The 21,025-nt window shown below is 35.3% G+C and overlaps 1 protein-coding gene across 11 annotated transcripts in view; it reads right to left on the reverse strand.

Annotated features, from left to right (window-relative positions):
* WDR72 (WD repeat domain 72) overlaps positions 1 to 21,025 on the reverse strand; it is a 125,424-nt gene that overhangs the window by 102,755 nt on the left and 1,644 nt on the right. For 5 of the 11 annotated variants that reach the window (XM_080607527.1, XM_080607524.1, XM_080607528.1 and 2 more), the window contains exons 2-9: positions 13,337 to 13,498; positions 12,149 to 12,255; positions 9,292 to 9,370; positions 6,244 to 6,415; positions 5,646 to 5,722; positions 4,509 to 4,628; positions 2,055 to 2,200; positions 1,615 to 1,711 (exon numbers count right to left, since the gene is read on the reverse strand). In XM_080607527.1, the coding sequence (XP_080463653.1) occupies positions 1,615 to 1,711; positions 2,055 to 2,200; positions 4,509 to 4,628; positions 5,646 to 5,722; positions 6,244 to 6,415; positions 9,292 to 9,370; positions 12,149 to 12,255; positions 13,337 to 13,489 (951 nt within the window). In that variant the 5' untranslated portion in view covers positions 13,490 to 13,498. Of the gene's footprint in view, positions 1 to 1,614; positions 1,712 to 2,054; positions 2,201 to 4,508; positions 4,629 to 5,645; positions 5,723 to 6,243; positions 6,416 to 9,291; positions 9,371 to 10,561; positions 11,243 to 11,333; positions 11,412 to 12,148; positions 12,256 to 13,336; positions 13,499 to 21,025 lie in introns of those variants that run through there. The other 6 variants (XM_080607533.1, XM_080607532.1, XM_080607525.1 and 3 more) reach the window with 6 other exon arrangements.

Here is a 21,025-nt window from a genome sequence, read left to right on the forward strand (position 1 = left end):
CACAAGTGAAGTGTCTAAGGGGAAACTTCTAGAGGCTCAAAACTAGAGTATCCTCCTCGACTGGAAGTTAACAAAATAAGGAATCTCCAGGTATGTTTACTGTAATTCATTTTAGTTTAGACCGGTTTAGGCAGTTTTGTTGTGTCATACAAATTGGCTATAGAAATTATTCAGGCAGGAGGGTAAATACTTGAGCGGAAATATAAGAAAATAGTATTGGACATTGTTAAAAACGTATACATTTGGAGGGGGTCAACATATCTTCCTTCCATCACTGTAACCCTTGTATTTGCATGCATTCTGGTTATTTATTTTCCCCCATGATAGATGACCTTTTGGCATCTTTCTGCAGTTAGGACAACTGTTTTTAGATCAGAAGGATTGTTGGGGGTGACATGACTCGATTGTTCTATTCTCCTTCAGCTGAAATAGATATCTGTCAGGCTTCAGAAAAGTATGCAATACAAATGCTTTCTAAGAGCTTAATTGTCAACGGAAAGAAAAAAAACATTAGAAAAAACACACATTTGACAGTGTTTCTAGTCAGGAGTTAAAAAAAAGTCCCCCTTGCATATATTCAGAAACTGTTTAAAGACTTCCTTGAGTTCTTATGCAAATACAAAAATGCAATGCTTACAGGAATTAACCTCACATCTTCCAAAACCAATTTCAAACAAGTTTTGTAACTGAATGGCTTTGATTCTGGTTTTGTTGCTGTGCTAAAGGGCTAGATTTATTTTTGTTCTATTTTTGCAAAAGAAAGAAACCCCCGCACAGATTTTCTACTTCCTAACTTCTATCCATTTTTCAGTTTTTCTGTCAGCTGTTTTTCCTTATCTATTTCACTCTGGTCACACAAGGCAAAACAGTGAACCAAGATGCAGATTTCAAACAAAATAGCTTAAGTGAACTCATCCAAGCAGTAACTTTGAAATTTGAAATTGATGTGATATACCCTGCCAATCATGAATTCTTAAACAGAAGTAAAGATCACCTACTTTAATTCTACCTCTTCTCTTACCAAAGAAGCTTCTTCAAGGCAGAGGCCATAGTTCTGAAGAGTTGTGTGTTTATTTTATGCAGTCTGACTACTGTCAGTCTGCTCACAGTGTAAGTTAGGCATGTGATTATGCCTCTGAAGGCTCAAGATAACAGTATTCTAAATAAAGTGTCACAGACTCAAACCCCTTCAGCTTAAGATAGGTATACATGGGAACAACCTATTTATACAATTTCACCGAAACATGCATGCATTTCTTAATAGAAGAATGAAACAACTTGCTTACATTTTGCTTGCTTTTGTTTACAGATGTGCAAGTAAAAAGTTCTAAAGCTATTTTAGACCACCTAAAGAAAAGCTCTCCCTCTATTACAAAATCAGAAAAAAGTCTGTAGCTGAAGACAGGATTTCTGTGAAAAATTGCCAGAAATTAAGACAATACATTATGAACATCTCCAAATTTACAAATAAGTGTTAAAATGAAGGAATGCCTTACTCGTTTTATACAACATTCAAATTCATTAATATTTAAACAATTTTTAGGGATCATTCTGGTAATTTACTAAAAACATACAGTAGATTTTGAATCTGACTGTAAACTTTTATGAATTTACCTTATTTTCCTTCAGACCAGTAAAGCAGAGTAAATGAGGATAAACAGTTTCTTTCAGCACCTTCCCATCTGCAGGATATATGCTTTTAGAAAGCCCACTGCATAATTTAAAAATAAGAGATTTAAAAAGTCATTTTTAGAAAACAGAATGGTAATGTCCAAGATCCACACATTAAATTAAAAGTTACCAAGCAATTACAAGCGACTTTGTGAAATCACAGCACCAGCTGCCCAAGTTCTACATGGCTAATCTTATTCCTGTGTCCCCTGCTGTGCCAAACAAAGGCTAAGGGCTGTCAAATTCAGGGTAAATCTTTGAGTGCCAAAGTGGTTTTGTTCAGGTTTTTGATCATTTGCAACATGCAGAGATTTTCCATAATAAACCTCCCAAAGTTCATCTTGTACCTGAACTTTTTGTGTGAATTTCCCATCTGAGCCCACCTGTTTAGCAGCTGGTAAATGTAACTGTAACCATCTTCTGTCCAGATGATAAGTCTGTAAGCTGCTAGTACTTCTCCACCAGCAAAGCACTGACCACTTTTACTGAACTCAGTACACAGCAAGGAGAAATCACAATAATCATAAACCTAAGATCAGAGAGAAAAAAACAGTAAAATATAAACAAACAGTACTGATTCATTTCAATTCATCTAGTTTTGTGCAAAGGATCAGTAAGTAAAACATTAGCTTGACTTTGTAGTGAAACTACCTCTTATAAAGCCAAAGCAGTTTTTATACCATCAAAATACCATAATATCAGAATCAAAACATATCTCAAAGATAAACTGACAAAAAATAAAATTAAAGGCTTCTACTATATTAGTAGATTTTAGATAGGGTTTAGGTCTTGCTTTGCATTTTTATTATATAACGTAACAGACCAGTAAATATTAGTAATAATGAATTTAGTATGTAACAAATATGACATTGAAGTCTGATAGACACTTAATACCTCTGTTGGTATTCTTTAAGAATTCTGTAAAAGAATCTGCTGGTGTAACCAAAGCACATTTTAACAGAACAGATTTTCTTCTGTGTTTGGGAAACAGATTTTTATTTTTCACAAATTGAAAGTAAAGAATACATAAAACATACATATAAACCCATTTGCTTGGGATAATTCTTGTAGCTTTTCCACTTATGAAGACTAAAAAAATAGCTTGTTTCCTCTGACCTTGCCATTTTAAACCAGAACAGGATATGAGCAAGGCAACCTAAGATAGTTTGTTTGTGCATGTTCCTCATAGCCTCATACAGAGTTCTCTTAGCCACATTCAATAACTTATTCCAACAGTTTGAAGAAATTCTCATTCCAAAAACTTTCTACGAATTGCTCATATGGAACATAGGACCTTCTAGCTAATTTCCTCTATATTTTCATTACTATAAATTGAGTCACTAAGCACACATGAATCTCTACGACACATACCACATACCTTTCTCATTAAGGAGTAATATCATCTTTTTCTTTAAAACTATATATTCATTAACACACAAAAGTTTAAAATAAACAATTTACATCTATGCCACTGCTTTGATCAGTAAAATACTCAAATGCATAGTGGAATTATTACAAGAAACATGCGTCTCTTGCAAAAAACGTACAAATTTATAGAAAACAATGAATGTTACTTTCATTCCACATAAAACCTATCTATTCTATATAGAAAACTTATCAGTGCTTGTGTACAGACTTTAAATAGCACAAGAGAAGTCTAAAGAATATCCTACAAGTGTATTAGTTAAAGCTGACTCAAGTCTATGTGAATTCCATACCCCACTCACCAGACTGTACTGTTTGGATCAGGTCCTTATATTAAAATAATTTTGAGTTATTAGCACCAGAGGAATGTCACAACCAAGGTGAAAAATACTGAGTTTCCACACCATGGTTTAGATCAACTTTAAAAAACACCAAATTACTCTTTCAGTAACTACACAATCATCTGTTTTCTTACAGCTAAAACAGAAAGTGATAGTCTGGGCTGTTTGTTTTTGCTGGCTACTGTTAATGGTACTGAGGCTATTGGCCCTGATGAAACAAAGGCTTCTAGTTACTGAGGACTTGCTGACTGTGATTACCTCTGACATACTTAAACATTTTTTGTGTATAGAACCATAGAGTCGCTTGGATTTGAAGGGACCTTAAAGATCATCTAATTCCAATACCCCTGCCATAGGGCCACCTTTTACTAGACCAGGTTGCTCAAAGCCCCATCCAAACTGGCCTTAAACACTTCCAGGAATGGGACAGCCACAGATTCTCTCAACCTGTTCCAGTGCCTCACCACCCTCATAAGGAAGAAATTCTTTAATATCTAATCTAAATCTATTCTTTTAGTTTAAAACCATTACTCTGTGCCCTATCGCTACACTCCCTGATAATGAGTCCAAGTCTCTCTCCAGCTTTCCTGTAGGCTCCCCTTTAGGTATTGGCAGGTTGTAATAAGTTTCCCCCAGAGCCTTCTTTTCTCCAGACTAACAACCCCAACTCTCTCAGCCTGTCTTTGTAGGAGAGGTGCTCCAGCACCTTAATCATCTTTGTGGCCCTCCTCTGGGCTCATTCTAATACTTACATGTCCTCCTAGTATGCATTTGTCGCCTTTTGAGATGCACTGCTGAGAAGGCTATAATATACCCCTTTCTTTAAGTGTGAGTAATACTTGAAATATACTTACTATCCTATTAATTTAATGACAAACTTTTAAAGCAGAAATACATTAATTAAAAATAAACACTCATCTCAAAGTGTTAAAATAACAGGAGGGAGGACAGCACACATCTGACCATTAGCAAGCATTTTAACTGAAGAGAAAGTAGTATTTTCATGGGAGAATTAATCAGCTTTTCAAAGTTATTAACAAAATTAAATAAGAATAACGCTCAATAACATACCTGCCAGCATATGGAGGACACAACTAGAAGGAGCCTTTCTGTGTAAGTGCAAAACCGTATTGCTTGACAGTTTAAACAGTCCAGAGATTTTGATTCCTTTTCACACACACCTTGCCTCTCCTTCACAGCACAACAGGAAAAAAAAGCCATGCGAATTATTCCAGATAGCTTAACTTTTAGAATAGAAATAAACATTGAAAAAATGTTTTGACACGTATTTTCAAAGCGTAAAACAACTTATTATTGATTAAAATTGTGATAGGAGAACAGCGTTCATGAGTAGTGTGCAGTAGGGTTCACAAGTACCATGTAACCAGAATACACTCTGCATGACTCAGATCTTGATCTCACTTGAGGTGATAATGAGCATGCAAAAGAGCTAGAGGCAGATTATGGATTGAATCTGCTGCCATGAATATACACTAAGTATTCTTCAGTCAAAAAAATAGCTACAACCACCCATAGAGTGACATTATCAGATTCAAAACAGCTAAAGAATACTCTGCATTCCCAGTCATCCAAACCAAACCACTGTATTCATATTCTAGTACCTGTGCATGTCAAGTGACAGCTGTTGATATTAACATAAAATTGAAGAGAATAAGTGAGTTTGAAGATGGACAAATAGGTCATGACACAGTAACAGTTTTCCAAGTGAAGACAGTATGATAAAAAAATAGAGGCAAGTCTAGAGGACCATTTTGAGAAAAAGCAACAAGAACGAAGAGGAAGTACAAAGAGTAAATTTTAAAGAGCTTTGAGTTTAAAGGAATGAAAGGGTTCCAAGAACTGAGTGACATTATTGAGACAGTAGAAAAGCATTACAGCTTCAGCACCACAGAATATGGAAAGATATGAAGCCTGGGTAGAAGACTGCAGAGTCAAGTTAAGAGCTGTCCAATGGCTCAAATAATTTTAAATTGCAATAGGGGGATTTTTTTTCCTCCTCAGAATTTTTTGGAAACTTAGTGAGGACTAACATCTTCATCAAGGACACAGACAATACTAATCAATCTGGTTTAATGCACATCCAGAAGATTCTCACTTATTTGTACTGTTTCAGTACATCCTTCACTTGAGGATATTACTGTGTTTGTTATTGTTCCAATTATCATTTCACAGCTCATACAAACTGACCTGTATGCTGGTCAGAGATGAAGATAGCTCCCATACTTTAAGAACTCCAGTTATAGACACTGCAACCAACGAGTCTTCTGTGAAAAGGCAACAGTGAGACAATTTGAAACCAAGTCCAAACAGTGCCTAACACCGAAGGAGAATCTTGGTATAGACACTGGTGTTGTACACAGCACTAAACCTGATGGATTCTATTTAAATGAAATATTAAACAACTAATTTGTACATTGAAATACAAAGCATACAAGCAAATAGTGAATAACTATTTTGCTTCATAGCTATGTTCCAATAGAAGATAAAATAGGGGTTCAACACCCAATAATTTCCCTGATATTACCAAATTAATTTGTAATTACACATCAGATTAATGAGTTACTTACTATTGTAGAGATCATTTGTTTTTCCTCTAAGAAAGATATTGAATGAAACATGACCGGCATTAAGAGTACGTAAACACCTTTTAAGGTACCAACAATGAAATATTAACATCCTGTACATAACTGCTCTGTAAAGCATTAGATATTTGTAAATCTAAGATTCTACTACCTATACAAATATTATGTAAATTGACCTACAGAAATACATCTATAATGTATACCTTGAATTCTTGCAGAGTGAACAATACACATACAATTTATCCAATCAGAAGACTGAGAAGACAAAGCGTGTAGAACACCCAAAGTTTTAGCATCAATAATAAGAACATCTTGATATTCTCCACAACAAAGAAGCCAGCCTTCACCTGTCATTCGGAATGAACAATGGTAGTACTGTGCAAATGGAGAGAAGAGTCAGCAAACAGAGCTATGCAAATGCGCATGCATATTTTTTACATTAAGCATATCATACTTGGATTTTTATTTAACAATCAAAGAATTACTAAAAATATACAGTAAACAGCATGAGTCAATATACCATTTTGCTTATGATGCAAGTGTTCCACATACATTTATAATAATTTAATATAGACTTATTTTAAAAGAGGTACTTAATATTAAAAGTGCTATCTGCCCTGCCTGACTACTAGGATTTTTGGAAACAATCAAGGTGTTAATTCTAATTATAAATTGCTAAGGAATTTGCTACTTGTTTCTCTGAGATCAAGTGTTTGGAGAGAGATGAGATCAAACTCTCATTACCAAGAGGTACATAAAGACATGGGAAAAAAATTCATGTAAAAACCACATAGGATTCATAATGAATTTTCAATTATTTTCCAGAAAGAATTTCTGCTCTGAGATATTATTCAGTATGACACTAATTGCTTTGGTGTTCAAAAGAACGATTCGTTCTCAAAAATCAAATAGAAGAAACACACACAAAAGTACTTGACAACAGATTACAAGGGTGCAGATTGACTATGAAGATTTTTTGTGAGGTCTTAAGTGCCAACATATTTGCATTTCATGTTATATCTGTTTGTAGTTGTACACAATTGCTATGAATACATAAGTAATAGCATCTAAAAAAGCTTTCAAGCTCTCATTTTTTAAGGATGTTATGTAGTCAGAGACAAATATCCAATAACCTTAGAATTTTGCCTTTTGCTTCAAATTCTCTGTACTAATTTTAGCTAGATAATTCTCAGACTATCAGTTAAATAATTGAAGTCTAAAATCAAAAGATAAGTAAGTGAGAATAGGATAACTCTTGTCACAGAAATAAACAACAAGAAGAAAAAATGCTTAGAAATAGGAAACATTTGTAACTGGTACTCTTAAACTAGGCTAGAACAGGAATATTTGTATAGCCAGTCCTCTAAGAAGAGATTCCACACTGCTTAAGGTCCCACAAATGGTTAGAAGTTGACCCTGGTGTTAAGTTTCATTTCAAACTGCAAATATTGTTAGTACTGCTTGATATTTGCAATTTACGCCAGAACCATCTACACTGAACAAAAAGAAACACTAAATAAGATAGCATTAATTAAAAATAAAGCAACATTTTAAAACAGTGATGTTATCAAAGACAGCATGCACTACATTTCCCAGGCGATTATGTTCTGTATGAAAGTATGCTTTTTCAGGTCCTATTATACCACACAGCTATTCTTCAAAGGAAAAAAAGGACAAACAAAAGACCCACAGCAAAACAAATAAGCAATTACTAATACTTGAAAATTGAATTTTAAGAATAACTTTTTGTCCCAGTCACGTTATTTTCTTTCCTATGAAAGTTTTCTTAGATATTCATATTTTCCTTTAGCCATCTTGTCAAAGCTATAGATGAAAAATAATTATCTAGCCATAATTAGACTTTTCACCTCTTAATAGAGAAGTAACACTTCTGAAGTATTTGTTTCTCCTACTTGAAGGATAAGAATTAAGCTTCTGTTTCTGATCATCACAAAAGGACACAGATTATCAGATAATCAGCTAGGCCAGATCTGTCTGCTTCTTTGCAAACTTCTCCATAACTCACCATTAAGGTCTAATTAAGCAACACATTATACTGTGCCTCAATTACATAACTGGGGACATTAATATTGTGTGTATGTACAAACAAAAGCATATATGCTTTATTATATATACATACAAATTAGAGGAATAGCTTTTTATGCTGTTTATATATGCACTGAAATGTGTATGTATAAGTAAACATATACATTGTTAAGAAGCTATTCATCAATATTTTTTATTTGGTAGTTTACCTAAGCTTTTCCTTCTTTTTATCTTTGACAATTATGTTCGAATTCATCACAACCAAAACATTGACATGAAAAACACAATGTCTTCTGGAAGATTTGAAGAATTTGAATGCTGAATTCACCCATAGTTTAAGAGTCACATGAGAACTCAGTGAGGTCTCAGATTTTCATCATTTGGAGACTTAGTTCCACTGTAGACTTTCTCACTGAACATAAGCAGCATTTTAATTAACCAAGGAACCCTGAGCTCTTTTTACTAATACTTCCAGAAATAAAAACATCTCTCTGAATCAAATTCACACATGCTGGGCTCCTAAATAATACCTGTGCACGCACACACATTTTAAACTCCCTCATACTCCAATATCTGGATATTTAGTGTACCTGATACAGTTAAAGCCAAAAACTTGGGATCATCTGAAGAAAGATTTAAAGTAAAGTAGTTTGGCCTCTGGAAAAAAAACAACTCAGTAATCTGCCCCTGAATTCTGCAATGAATGAAAGTGCATTTTTGGAAGTGGGGCAGAGCAGTCTTTTAGAAGATAGCCATTAAGCATCAGAACCTCTCAGACATGTCTGAAAATAAGATATGCAAACTGGCTCACTATATTTGCCTTGATTGCATGTAATTCAAAAATACATCAAAAAACTAACATTAAACTTGAAGTTCCTGTGCCATTTTAACACAGGACAAAAGTAAAGATTACAAGACAGTGGCACTTTACCTGATGACCAAACTTTATAATACATTAAGTGACATGGCATTCTAGACATCTGTGGCTTAAAATCAGTTTGATTTGAATAATGAGTACAGATGAACATAAACTCTAGTTATTTTCTTAGAAGAAGGTCAAAAGGAAAAATAACTAAGCTAATGCAACAAGTTTTCTTTGAAGTCTATTTTAGCTATGTTTAAAACTATGCTTCTGAAAAATCATGTTAATAAAGCAAACTCATCTTGTAATGAACAGACATTCAATGAAAAGTTGCTATACTTACATAGATTGCTGTGTGCCTATAAGGAAGCTTTGCGTTCTCAATGCACTGTCCACTAGCGACATTCCAAATACACATCTCCCTGCCAAAAACAATTTCATATTATTCTGTCATTTCCACTCAATTGGCTGGAATAATTTCGTGCCACCAAGCTTTTCTTTAGTGCTGTACTTAAGTGCAGTCTGATCGTTCATGGGGCTTTTTGTTACAGATTACTGGATAAGAAAATGTTGTGGTTATTAGCAGGGGATGACATACAGTATCTGTTTCTTTTTGTTTTGGTAATTACACCCTGCTACCTCACAGCAAACCTGACTTTAAGGCCAACTCTTGTCTACAAGAAATTGTAGGTATACTGCCATTACTGCTCGTCAAAGTGTCACTGTAACTATCATTCGTTGGAATGACATCCTCCTGAAAATGATTCATTTCACTGAACTTAAACCACACGTTTTGAGAAACAAAAACTGAATGCTGCTGCAGAGCAAGCATCGAGGGGAACCGATGCATTCTGTTAAGACTAAGCAGTGCCACCGTGAGGCTGTTCCTGAACTGTCTTTACAAAGTGAATGTGCAACAATTACAGCTGCACTTAGTTACATTTAAGAGTAATGTCTGAGAAAGACTAGCTAGTCTTCCTCATCAAGATATTCAGCATGCTTTGAAAATCAGAGTACAACAGAAACATAATCAATTTAAATGTTGTGTAATTTTATGATTTCTCAAATTATATTCTAAGACGTTTTCTGTAAGAGGACTTGAACACATTATGGAAAAATATTTTAATATATCAGAAATACTCAGTGACTTGCATTATATTCTACACACCAATTTTTCACAGTTTGTGAGTTTAAAAATACTAAATTTATATTTTTCAATTAAATGGGAGAATTATAATCTATACCTACACAGTGTATCAGTCTGTAGACTAGAAATCATAACTTAATTCTCACACTTTGCTAGTCATTTTAAAGCAATGAATTTCTTCTTGGTCATGTCAAAATATGAAAACTAACTTCACCACTTCAGCTACATTGCTATCCATACGTGCAAACATGCACATATTAGACTAGAATATAACTTCAGCTTCTGTATGTTGCACTTAATTTGCTTTGTGTACAACAAGGAACAAGTAATGACAAAGACAAAGGACATCAGCAAAAGCTTCTGAATCATTATGGATTAATCTCAAAATTTGCATATAAGAAGTAGAAAGTGTCTGATATTCATCCTTCTGGAGTAAGTCAGTTATAGAAACACACAAGATACTGACATGGGATTTAGGCACTGGGGAAACAAACATCTTCCACACAATTTCCTCATTCCAAGGAGATGGAGGCTTGAAAGTGGAAGAGAACTGAATGATTCACAGGCCAGACAATACAGTTGAAGAGACTCCACGTCTCCTGAAGATGAGGTTTACTATTGGTAGTTATCTCAACTTCACATTGCAACCTTCCAGCAATCAGTGATAGATGTTTTGCCTGTATCAGTACAGATGAGAGGTAAGCTATAATTTGGTAGAAAGTACGCATTTAAAAGGGCCTGAAAGACTAGTCCTACCAATATCCATTCCAAGCAAGCCCAATGATATGCTCAGATGCAGAACCTTCAGAATATGAACTTCTTTCTTCACAGCATATCTATAGCAAAAAAGTCTTGTTTGTTTCTTAACATGTTTCATCCCAACTTTTTTTTTTTTTTGCAAACACAGTATCTTTTCTCCCTATATGATCTGGAAATAACACTGCACTAACAGAACTTCAAAATTAGGATGAAAAATAGTTTCCTCTCTGAACATTTGATTAGAATTGTAAGAGGCCAATAAAAAAAGTTCTGTAGACTTATCTCCCTTTCTGCACAGTCTTTACAGGTTAGACCATCCCACTGGGCAGATAGAAGTAACCAGTTTTGGGTTCAGAAGCCCAAACCAGTTTGTTCAGTTATCCCCTTCCTGTAAACCAAAGATTGATAGAATTAGACAGATCCTAGCAGCTGGGGCTGGTTGGAAAGGATAAACAAGCTTTCCAATGAGAAAGTAGTACCCTTAAGATGTTGAGAGATGTAACTTGAAGAAAGGCAATTGGCAGGAGCTCATCATGGGAAGAGGTTTTAAAGCTGTCCTGTTAAACGGAAAAGACAAACCTAATATGAGAAGGGAACAGTATTAAGCAGCAAGACAAAGCTGTTTAAGAAAAACCCATAAGGAAGTAAGAAGCTGGTTCTAACTGCTTTCAAAAGCTGAAAGTCTGAAGACATGGGCTTTAAATTCCAGCTGATAGGATTATCAAATATTCAGAGAAAAAAAAATCTGAAGTGTTACCCTGCAAGAACTGGAGAAATTAGTTTGACTCAAATGGTGGGCCAAGTCACAACAAACATAGTAGAAAATCTGCAAGATCAGGAGCCTCTAGAAGGACATACTCCAAAATAGCTAGTCAGATTTGATCACTGAGCAAGCATAAACTGGACATAGTACATGAGCCTCCTTTACCGATTCTGTTCTTGAGACTGAACTCAGGAAGGAAACACCACAATACTAAAATTTTAAACCTCTTGATTCCCTCCTGCAGGTTGTTATTCTCCATTTGAATGGAGCCTAGCTGACCCTCTGAATAATTCATTCTCCTGACCACTAACTAGATACCTGAAACTGGCAAACCCTTCTGCTGTCTAAGACATTAGCTCCCAGTTAGCCTATCATATATGAGAAATACAGTCATTATCATAAGTAAATGCTATTCTTTTCATAGCATAGAGGAAATGGATTAAAAACCCTCTGCTAAATGCAGAATCTAACCTATATGTGCCATACATTTCTTGATTCAGGAAATGAATAATTGAGGATTCAGTTACCTACCCATTTTCAGTAGCACTTACTACGTATGGTTGTTTCTCAAATTCTCTTGCTTTTGCCAAACAAGTTACAGAAGCAGTATGGCCAAAGAGAATTTCTTTAGATGAAATCTAGGAGAATAATACAATGGTTTAACTTAAACAGAGCATTTTCTGTATAAGCTACCAAGATCTAAAAACTAGAGATACTACTAGTAGATGTTATCAGTAAGTGACAATGTGCTCTATATTCTTACGTTCTTGAATGATGTTTCTGGGATGCACAGAAATGTGCACAGATTATGCAGTTTGCACACTGGCAGTATGAAGTACAGTCTTTGTAAATTCTTCAGAAGAAGCAATTTCCAAACTACAGTGATTACAGAGTGTCAAATGTAATAGAACAGGTAATGTACAGAAACTGGCCCTCGCTGTACTACATACAGCAAGAGTGGTAAAGCAAAGTAGGGAACTGATACAGCAAAACTCTTAAGTATGTGCTTAATACTGTGTTTAAGTAACCCCTTTGACTCTGATGAGCTTCACTAAATGCAAAGGTCATCTTAAAGGATAGAGGTAGCCCCATTAAAAATGCAAACTAAAGTTTCAAGCTATATTTGAGCTCAGATGACATCAAAAACTAAAACAAACAAAGCCATCCCTCTAGGAACACAGTCCAAAGTTAGCATTGCTTTGACTCCATTCCATTTTGAGGAAAATAAGTGTGAAAGAGTAGCAATAAGCCAGTAGGTTTGCAGCTTAATTATACCAATAATATGTATTCCCAATATTTCATCTTACTACTTCCATCTTTTCACAAGTTTTCCCATTAACTTGGTAGACAGCTCTGATTTTGTAAATAGATGTTTAATCTTGAAATGTTAGGCCACATTCACCAACTGGTTTAAAGAAAAAGACACTTCACAGGATATGAATTAAAATAGTAGCATATATTTTATACTACTGTGAGTAACAGCAGAACTCACAGCACAATTTCAAATTATAATTGTGCAGGTCAATGTTCATCTATGAAAAGTTTTCTGAAGTCTGCAAATAACAGGTTATTCATATAGGTATTTCAACATTTATAACTTTGCTTCATGAATTTCCTATAACAAGTCTCACGCTTTAATTATTAAAGTGCAAGAGTCTGGATAATTCCACTGTTGGTAATAAAAAAAGATTCCAATCCATCAATGTGGCAGACACAAACCTTTAATTCTGATGAAAGATTCCAGAGACATATTTGTCCCTCTTGACTTCCTGTAACAATAGTCTGCTGGTCATCTGTAATCATAATAGCAGTGATGCTGTGAGAGGGAGCAATTTTGCCCCACACTGCCACAGCCTGTACTGGTACATTCATAGCTGGCACCTGAAAACAGAAAAAAGATGATTTTAAGTCACATGCGATTAAAAAAAAGAAAACAACACAAAAAAAAGCAAAACACAATCAAGCAGTTGAATCAAAATTTGAAAAGGGGAGCTACAGAAAAGCTGATGACATTTTGAAATATTTTCTAGTTGTTGCCAATATCCCACCAACACTTTCATTGAAATAGCTAGCCATTAATAGCTTATATATACAATGGGACAGTGATGTGCTGCTATTTCAAATTTATGCAGTAACAAACAGGACCAACGTTAGATACCAGTACTATCACAATACTGAAATATCAGCAATAGGAGTCTTGCACCATCTCACACAACCTGCCTTAGATCTGATGGGCACATGCCACTATTTTTGTCCTAAGTTTTTGCTGGTGGAGTGTACCGTGCCTACTTTCCACCTCCTACAAGCAGTGCTGTTCACGCTCAGCAGCAAACTAGAGCATAGGGATGGCTGGGGAACAGGGGTGTCAGTAAAGAGTCTGTGGTTCCTAGAAGGATAAAGGAAGACAGAAATGGGGTGCTAGAAGGACAGAATGGGAGGTGGGTCAGGGACAGAAATGACACCTAGGACAGTGAAAAATTCTACCCTCAACCACTGAGCATCATCTCCTACAGATGTGACCCAAAAGGAAGATGGGGGCAGACCTGCAGTTAGTAAGCATGTAGTAGAACAAGACTGTTCATTCTTCCTAACTCATGTGTCCCTTGTCTGAAAGATTTGTCAACGTAATAGATTTCAACCACTACTGAGAAAAAATAGTTTACTGGAACTGTCCAAAATGACTACTAGTCATGAGATTCTTATGAACTGCATTTCCAGGAAACTATTACAGTGCCTGTTCAGACAACAGTACTTACAAGATCTTCCTCATTAAACAAGTTCTACTTTTTTTTGTTTTTAAAAATTGATGCATGTTTGTTTTAAAAACACTTCAGCTTACTAGCTGGATTCTGTACTAGTTTTGCTTCAAACAAAGTCTTGGGGAGAAAACTGCTGTCTCATAGTCACCTCACAAGCCTCCTTTTTTTTTTTTTTGCATTCATAAGTGTAACATATTTACAGAGTACTCCCAATGGCATCCTCAAAATGAGAAAACATCTGAACATAAATAATTTGATATTTAAATAGTCAGCTTATCTAAAAATATATATTTGTCCTGTTAAGACTTCTTAGAGAAACTAGTAACACACCCAAATGTCTCCTTTGGGTCAACTTATGTAAAAGTATTGGTTACTAAAAAACTTACACAGATGAGCAATATCTTTATCATCTGTGTCTTCACATGAAGAATTCCTACAATAAACTGGCAGTGTCTACCTGAGCCCAAATGCAAACTATTTCCATATCCTGCACCCTTTGCAAAAATATGTGAAATGAAACACCAGTGCCAGTAATAGGGTGCTAGAACAGTACAGATGGAAAAGGTCAACCAAAAGAGAAGACAGCAAAGCTGAAATCTCAGGAGACAGAAACTGAGCAGTACAAAGTATGTGGCAGCAGATAACAGCCAAAGGAAGTAATATAACAATCATGCAAGAGCATGAAAGCGCAGTTCCTACAATGATTCAGAAAAGACTACAAAGCAGAAAAGGAAAGAGAAGCAGCCTTTTAAGTTAAGTTTAAAGAAAGTTTAATTCAAACTATTGCTAAATTCAGCACCGTAGCAGCTGAAGGGAGACAATTATTACTACTATTAATAAAAGCCTTAAGTGACACAGAACTATGGGAATGGTCTTAACTGCTGACAACAACATGAGATGAAGAGCTCAGCCACTGAGAAAAAGAACTGAAAAGTCTGGCATGGCAACCTATCAATGCAGGAGGACTGTCCATGCAAACTCAGCCAGAACGTCAAAGGCAAAGGAAGAGGAACCTGAGAAATGAATTATGAGATCAAGAGTTTATTAGGCTAAAATACACTTAGTTTACTTTTAAAGCAATACTTTGGTGTATGCCCACAGTGTGAGATATTACTGATCTCAGCTTTAGAATTTGATTTTTCTATTTATTTTTTTAATTTCTAGTCGTGCAAAGTGTTATGTTCCCTGAAAAACAGTAATTTTCTTTTTTGCTTTATGCCCTGAATAGTTGTTCTATCCAAACTTTAGAGATACATTTCTAGATATTGTCTAGGCAAAGAAAATTCACCTTTTTCATAGCATTTATACAATGGTGGTTGCAAAGGTAATATCTGAATGATAAGTCAAATCCTAGGTCTTTAAAATATGCTTTTTCTTTTCCTCCTGCATATCATATAGTCATTTATACTTGTGCTATGGGAACGTTCAATTGGTGTAAAACACCATAAGGTAGCAGAACCCAGTTTTGTACTGCATTGAATATGAAGCTGTAAGTTGTATTTTCCTGTATCAGAAATATAGGATCAAGATACATATTCTTAGTTGAAGACCCACTGCTGAGTAAGTGATGCATAAGAGAACTCAACACAAATTAAACAAATTACTAGAATTTGCTAATATACAATCTATTTGTACACATTTGTTTTAGACCACAACTGTAAGTAATTAATAAACAGCTATCACTAAGAACAAATCATTCTAAATTTACTCTTATATAAATGAAGGTTTACAAGAACCTTTTGACCTTTTTATGTTTGCCCTTTGTGGCTGAAGATTGAGAAAAGTAGAAAATAGAGTATATTAATTTGTGTTAATATAACTGTCCCTAACTACCCCCCCTTGCTTAACTTTTTTTAGTTCAAGGGATTTTAATGCACAAGATAAAAAGTACTTTGCATAAAGGTTTTTCTTCAAAGAATACCATGACTTCCCTAGAAATATTGTATACTTACGTGCACACATGCACATACACTCTTTGTCTATTAGCTTTATCAAAACTATTTACTGAAGGTGATAACACAGAGCAAAAAAAGTTCATATAAATCAGACTATTTCTTTAGAAAGGTAAAATCTGTTTCCACAAAGTCAAATATTGCCAAAGGCATGTATTGCCTGCATGTAAGCTTATCAGCACATGCTAAATTCCTCCAGCTCTGCCCACTCAAGCACATCTGATTTGTTGTATTAGCTTGTAATCCAACTTTAAATCAAGTTCCTCAGTCCAGCTCCCTATTTCTCCCTGCTTGCAACCTAATACACTTCTGTTTGTCCTGCTCTCATTTCACTGCCAAAAAGTACTCCCTCATGACTGTCAAAATAATATTCTTGTTCTTAGTTAAAGCCATTCCAGTTCATTCCACCTCTAACTTGTTAGATCTCCACCCTGCTGTCTCTAGTTCTGTGAACATTTCACACTGGAACCACAGCACAAGCCTCTTGGAAAATTATCCCAATCTGCACAGCTTGAAGGACTTCAGGTGTGCTATTTTAACTACTTTGCACCATTTGTACAGTATCAAATCTTCCATTTGAATAGCTGAACACAATTATAGTTCTACAGAAGCTGCAATGTATTTAGAAGTCCAATCAAAAACTTTAAGCCTGCAAAGAGGAGGTGGTATGCTTTTGGACACGTTTCTAAGCATATATTCACAGCCATTTGAAGTGAAAGATGTGGGTTCTGTTTTGCTCCCACTGAAGTCTATGGCTTACGTTCTCTATTTGGATTTATGTTTATAGATAGAGCTTATTCAAAAGCATAAAGGAAACTTTTCTGTATGAAATACCTGGAACAATATTAAGCTATTAGCTACAGTTATAGGAATCACTTACTCATACAAGACACCCTGAATTTTGAATGCAAACTTCAGAATTCTTCAGCTCTAATGTGTCAAGGTCCTTAGAACTAGGAAGTGAACTTGCCTGAGATATAATCTCAAACAGTTCATGTAATAAAACACCAGTTTTGACAGAAAAGCCTCCTCAAAACATCCCATAATGAGAGGTACTGAATAGGTATTTATAGCTTACTTAGGGAATGATGGACCACCCCCCCACACACCCCCCCAAAAAAATAAATCACTCTACAGATGACAGTCATCCCATCAGAAAACCTTTTCTGGCTTTGTATTTTTACTTATTTTGTTTTTTCTCTGCATCCTGTACAATAAAAAGTCAGTTGTTTCAAAATCCAGTTAAATGCATGACAACTGGGGGGGGGGGGGAGTTGAGGGAGAGGGGATACGGAAATTGGTTTACAGACCTGAAAGTATTAAGAGATGAGCAGCATCTAACTGTTTATATTGGATTCAAAATTCAAGTATTTAGAGAAGGTTAAGTTGGCCAAACTGATTAAAAGTAACTATTGAAAATTTTATAAAAGCAACATGCATCTATCAAGATGCTATTTGCATGGCCATATGAAACAGCATGTCAGCTATCTCACCCTCTTTAGCTTCATCATTGTGGTAAAGTGTTCTGAAATATGTTTTAAGCAGAGGCTGGTAGGTTTTGACAACAAATTCCTAAGGTTTGTGTGTTCCTAACCCACCTCATTCTCCTATTCCCATCTATTCTGTATCTGACATTCTAACATTTTTGTAGTTAGTGAAAAAAGTATTTTACTTAAATGTAACAAAACAGAATGCAAGTCAAAGCTACCACAAATTTCTCAGAATTTACTTTAACCTGTAAATACTGCACTCTCCTTAAGAATGATGTGTTATCTCCAGTAATCAGCAAAGATATTTGTTCCAGAACTAAAAGATTACACTCTCACTGTCCACAATATAGAACAAGTCCCTCTAATAGCCACAATTAAGATACATTGCACTTAGAGCTAAAACCTTTTAAAGATGCAGAAGTGACATAATGCTGCCTTTGTAAGCTTGCTGATACACCGCAATGCCCGTGCTGCTGGTCCCAACTTTGCTATTTACATAAGTTACTATTCAGAATCTTATATCTGTTAATCTGAAAATACAGCTCAACAATATTTTGCAGTTTGTGAAACAGCAGGGTGCATGTGCATGCAATGGAATAAATTAGAAAAGAAATGCAATATGAGAAATCTTAAGTGAGAAATAGGAATAAAATAGAGAGGCAGAGGCTGCAGGGAAGAAAGCAGAGAGCATAATGGTAGAAAAAGAAAAGGACATGAGGTTAAGTAAATTAAAATGGAATGATAACCAAAGAAGTGACACTAAACAACAGGACAAAGATAAGAAATACATTTGAAGTAGTTAATAGCAACAACTTCAAACCAATTACTATTCAGTACATTACACAATAGATATAATAACTGGGTCCTTTAAGATGTGCATTCTTGTGTCTGTGCATACAAGAGAAAAAATGATTTTATATTTCAAGTAATTAATACCTCTAATCAGATGTTGAGCAACAATTAAAATACTTCAGTCATCAACATCTCTATTTCCCACCTCTTTGTTCTAATGTATTCTGCCAGAACTTGCATTATTCCACACTTTTCTCTCGACTTTGGTTTGGTGGTTTCATCCTCTCACATTCATCCTGGAGGCCCTGCCAGCCTGCCACTAACTTCCAGTTTAAGATTTAATGGGACTTCCTTGGAGACTCAGCAGGACTACACACTAGTCGGCCAGAGGAGTCACTGCTGAGTGACCAGCAGACCTCCCCTGCATGTGAAGGTGCCGCTTTACAGTCCAAGGGAGCAAGATACCGAGACCAGGAATCAATACAGACCATTTTAACTAGCTAGAACCACCTAGTAATACCTTGTTTGTATTTCTTCAACGAGTGACACAAGAAACACTTATTTCATTCCACACAATAATTTACCACAATCAGAAGGAGCACAGTAAGGGCAACACCATCTCCCAGCTGCTGATTACATCAAAGGTTTGCAGCACAAATTCAATTTTATGATGTTAATCTCAGCCTGCCACTCAGAAATTTTCTCTGAGGGATATGATTTTTCTCTGGATTTCATTTTAAGAATGATTTTCTTCTTCTACAATCAATAAAGATATGTTTTCATCAAAAGACTCTATCTTGGCAGAATTCAATTGGCCATTTCAAAACCTTTTGGTGACACAATATTAATTAAAATAGTTTATGTTGCTCCTAAACTGGAAAATGGGACAGTGAAAACATCAGCAACTCAGAACCCTTGTACTCTACACACTGTAATAAGGTGCAATAGAATAGCCTGCACCTCCTTGAAGCTACTGTGTTACCCCATAACCTGTTATATTATTTAAAGCTTGCTAGACAAATGTCACGAGATGCTCTTTAGCCAAGTGAAAAAATCAAAATGCGTGGAAAAATATAAAAATCCACTTGCTTTCACTGTCATTAAATGCTTCAACAACAAAACCAAGGATATAGTAGCTGTGTAAACATTGTCTGACAACAATTAATGCATGTAATCTAACAAACTTGTTTTTAAACCACATATTAAGAGATCCTGTGCACATGCAGTTTATTTTGGGGGAAAAAAAGTACATTATACAAGTGTTTGGAGCCCAAAAAGTGTCATTTAAAAATCACATTTCTTTTTATTGTCTGAATGTCCTATCAAATACAAGACCTATAGGAAATGAGATGTTTGAGCATCTTAGTCCTATCTGAATTAAGGTAGGACTTCCTTAAGCATACAAGTAGCATCACTTAAGTCTTCTTCAGTGGAGTTACTCATATTTAAATGGTGAAAAGTATTACTTATGTGGGTATATAATCAGGGAGGTTTTATGAGAAGTTCACTCCTCCGATTCTTACAGGAAAGCACATGTAACAGAAGGGGGCCACCAGTATCTGCAGATGTTAAACTCAGATTTCTACAAAGTTGCACCTAACTGACATAAAGACATGTTTTAGCCTTAACTTTTCTATACACTAAACTATGTCTACCTTTATTAAATAGTAAGTTTTCCATATGGAAAAAGTGCTGCTTCCTTGTGCTAGCAAAGAGACAGCTCCCTAGACTTTCCTATTAAGTTCTTTTGAGTAAAGTCATTTATGTTCTTTATGGAAACAGTGATTCCCACAAGCATCACAGAATCTGCTAAGGTAGCTCCAACCCCAAGTTTATGGCCTCTATGCCTCAGAAAACAGAGAATAACAAACTATGTCAAGAATTCACACAGATGTAAGCAAAGTCATATATAATCTACAATAGATTTGATGTACTTTGACTTTTATGACATACCACAGATTCTGTAACAAACTAGCCATAACTAAGCCTACAGAATTCTTTCTTATTTACACTATTTTAACAGAAAAGAAAATCTGGCAAGGTCAAGATACTTTAAATCTGAAAAATTTAAAAATCTGAAACCGAAAGTCAGTGAACATTCATCAAAGATTTGGTCACTCAATTTGTCTTCCTTAAGTGACCTTGAAGTCACTGAAGATAAATCTGTTGAACAACAGGGTGGTGTTTTTGGTTCAGCTACACTGTACTTCAGAATGTTGAAATAACAAACAAACTTTGAATCAGATGCTGGAAATAAAACAACGAAAACATTTCAACAGCCTTCGGCTTTTGTATAATGATGTAATAATCACTAATTAGCATTGTAATCAATTGCATCATAATGAAGACTTCTAACCTATGGCAATTCAAGAACTCCTTATTTTTCCATCCTGCTCTTTGAATACTCTTTATTAC

The sequence above is a fragment of the Anser brachyrhynchus genome (assembly GCF_964034855.1).
Source record: "Anser brachyrhynchus genome assembly, chromosome: 11".
Classification (NCBI taxonomy): Eukaryota; Metazoa; Chordata; class Aves; order Anseriformes; family Anatidae; genus Anser; species Anser brachyrhynchus.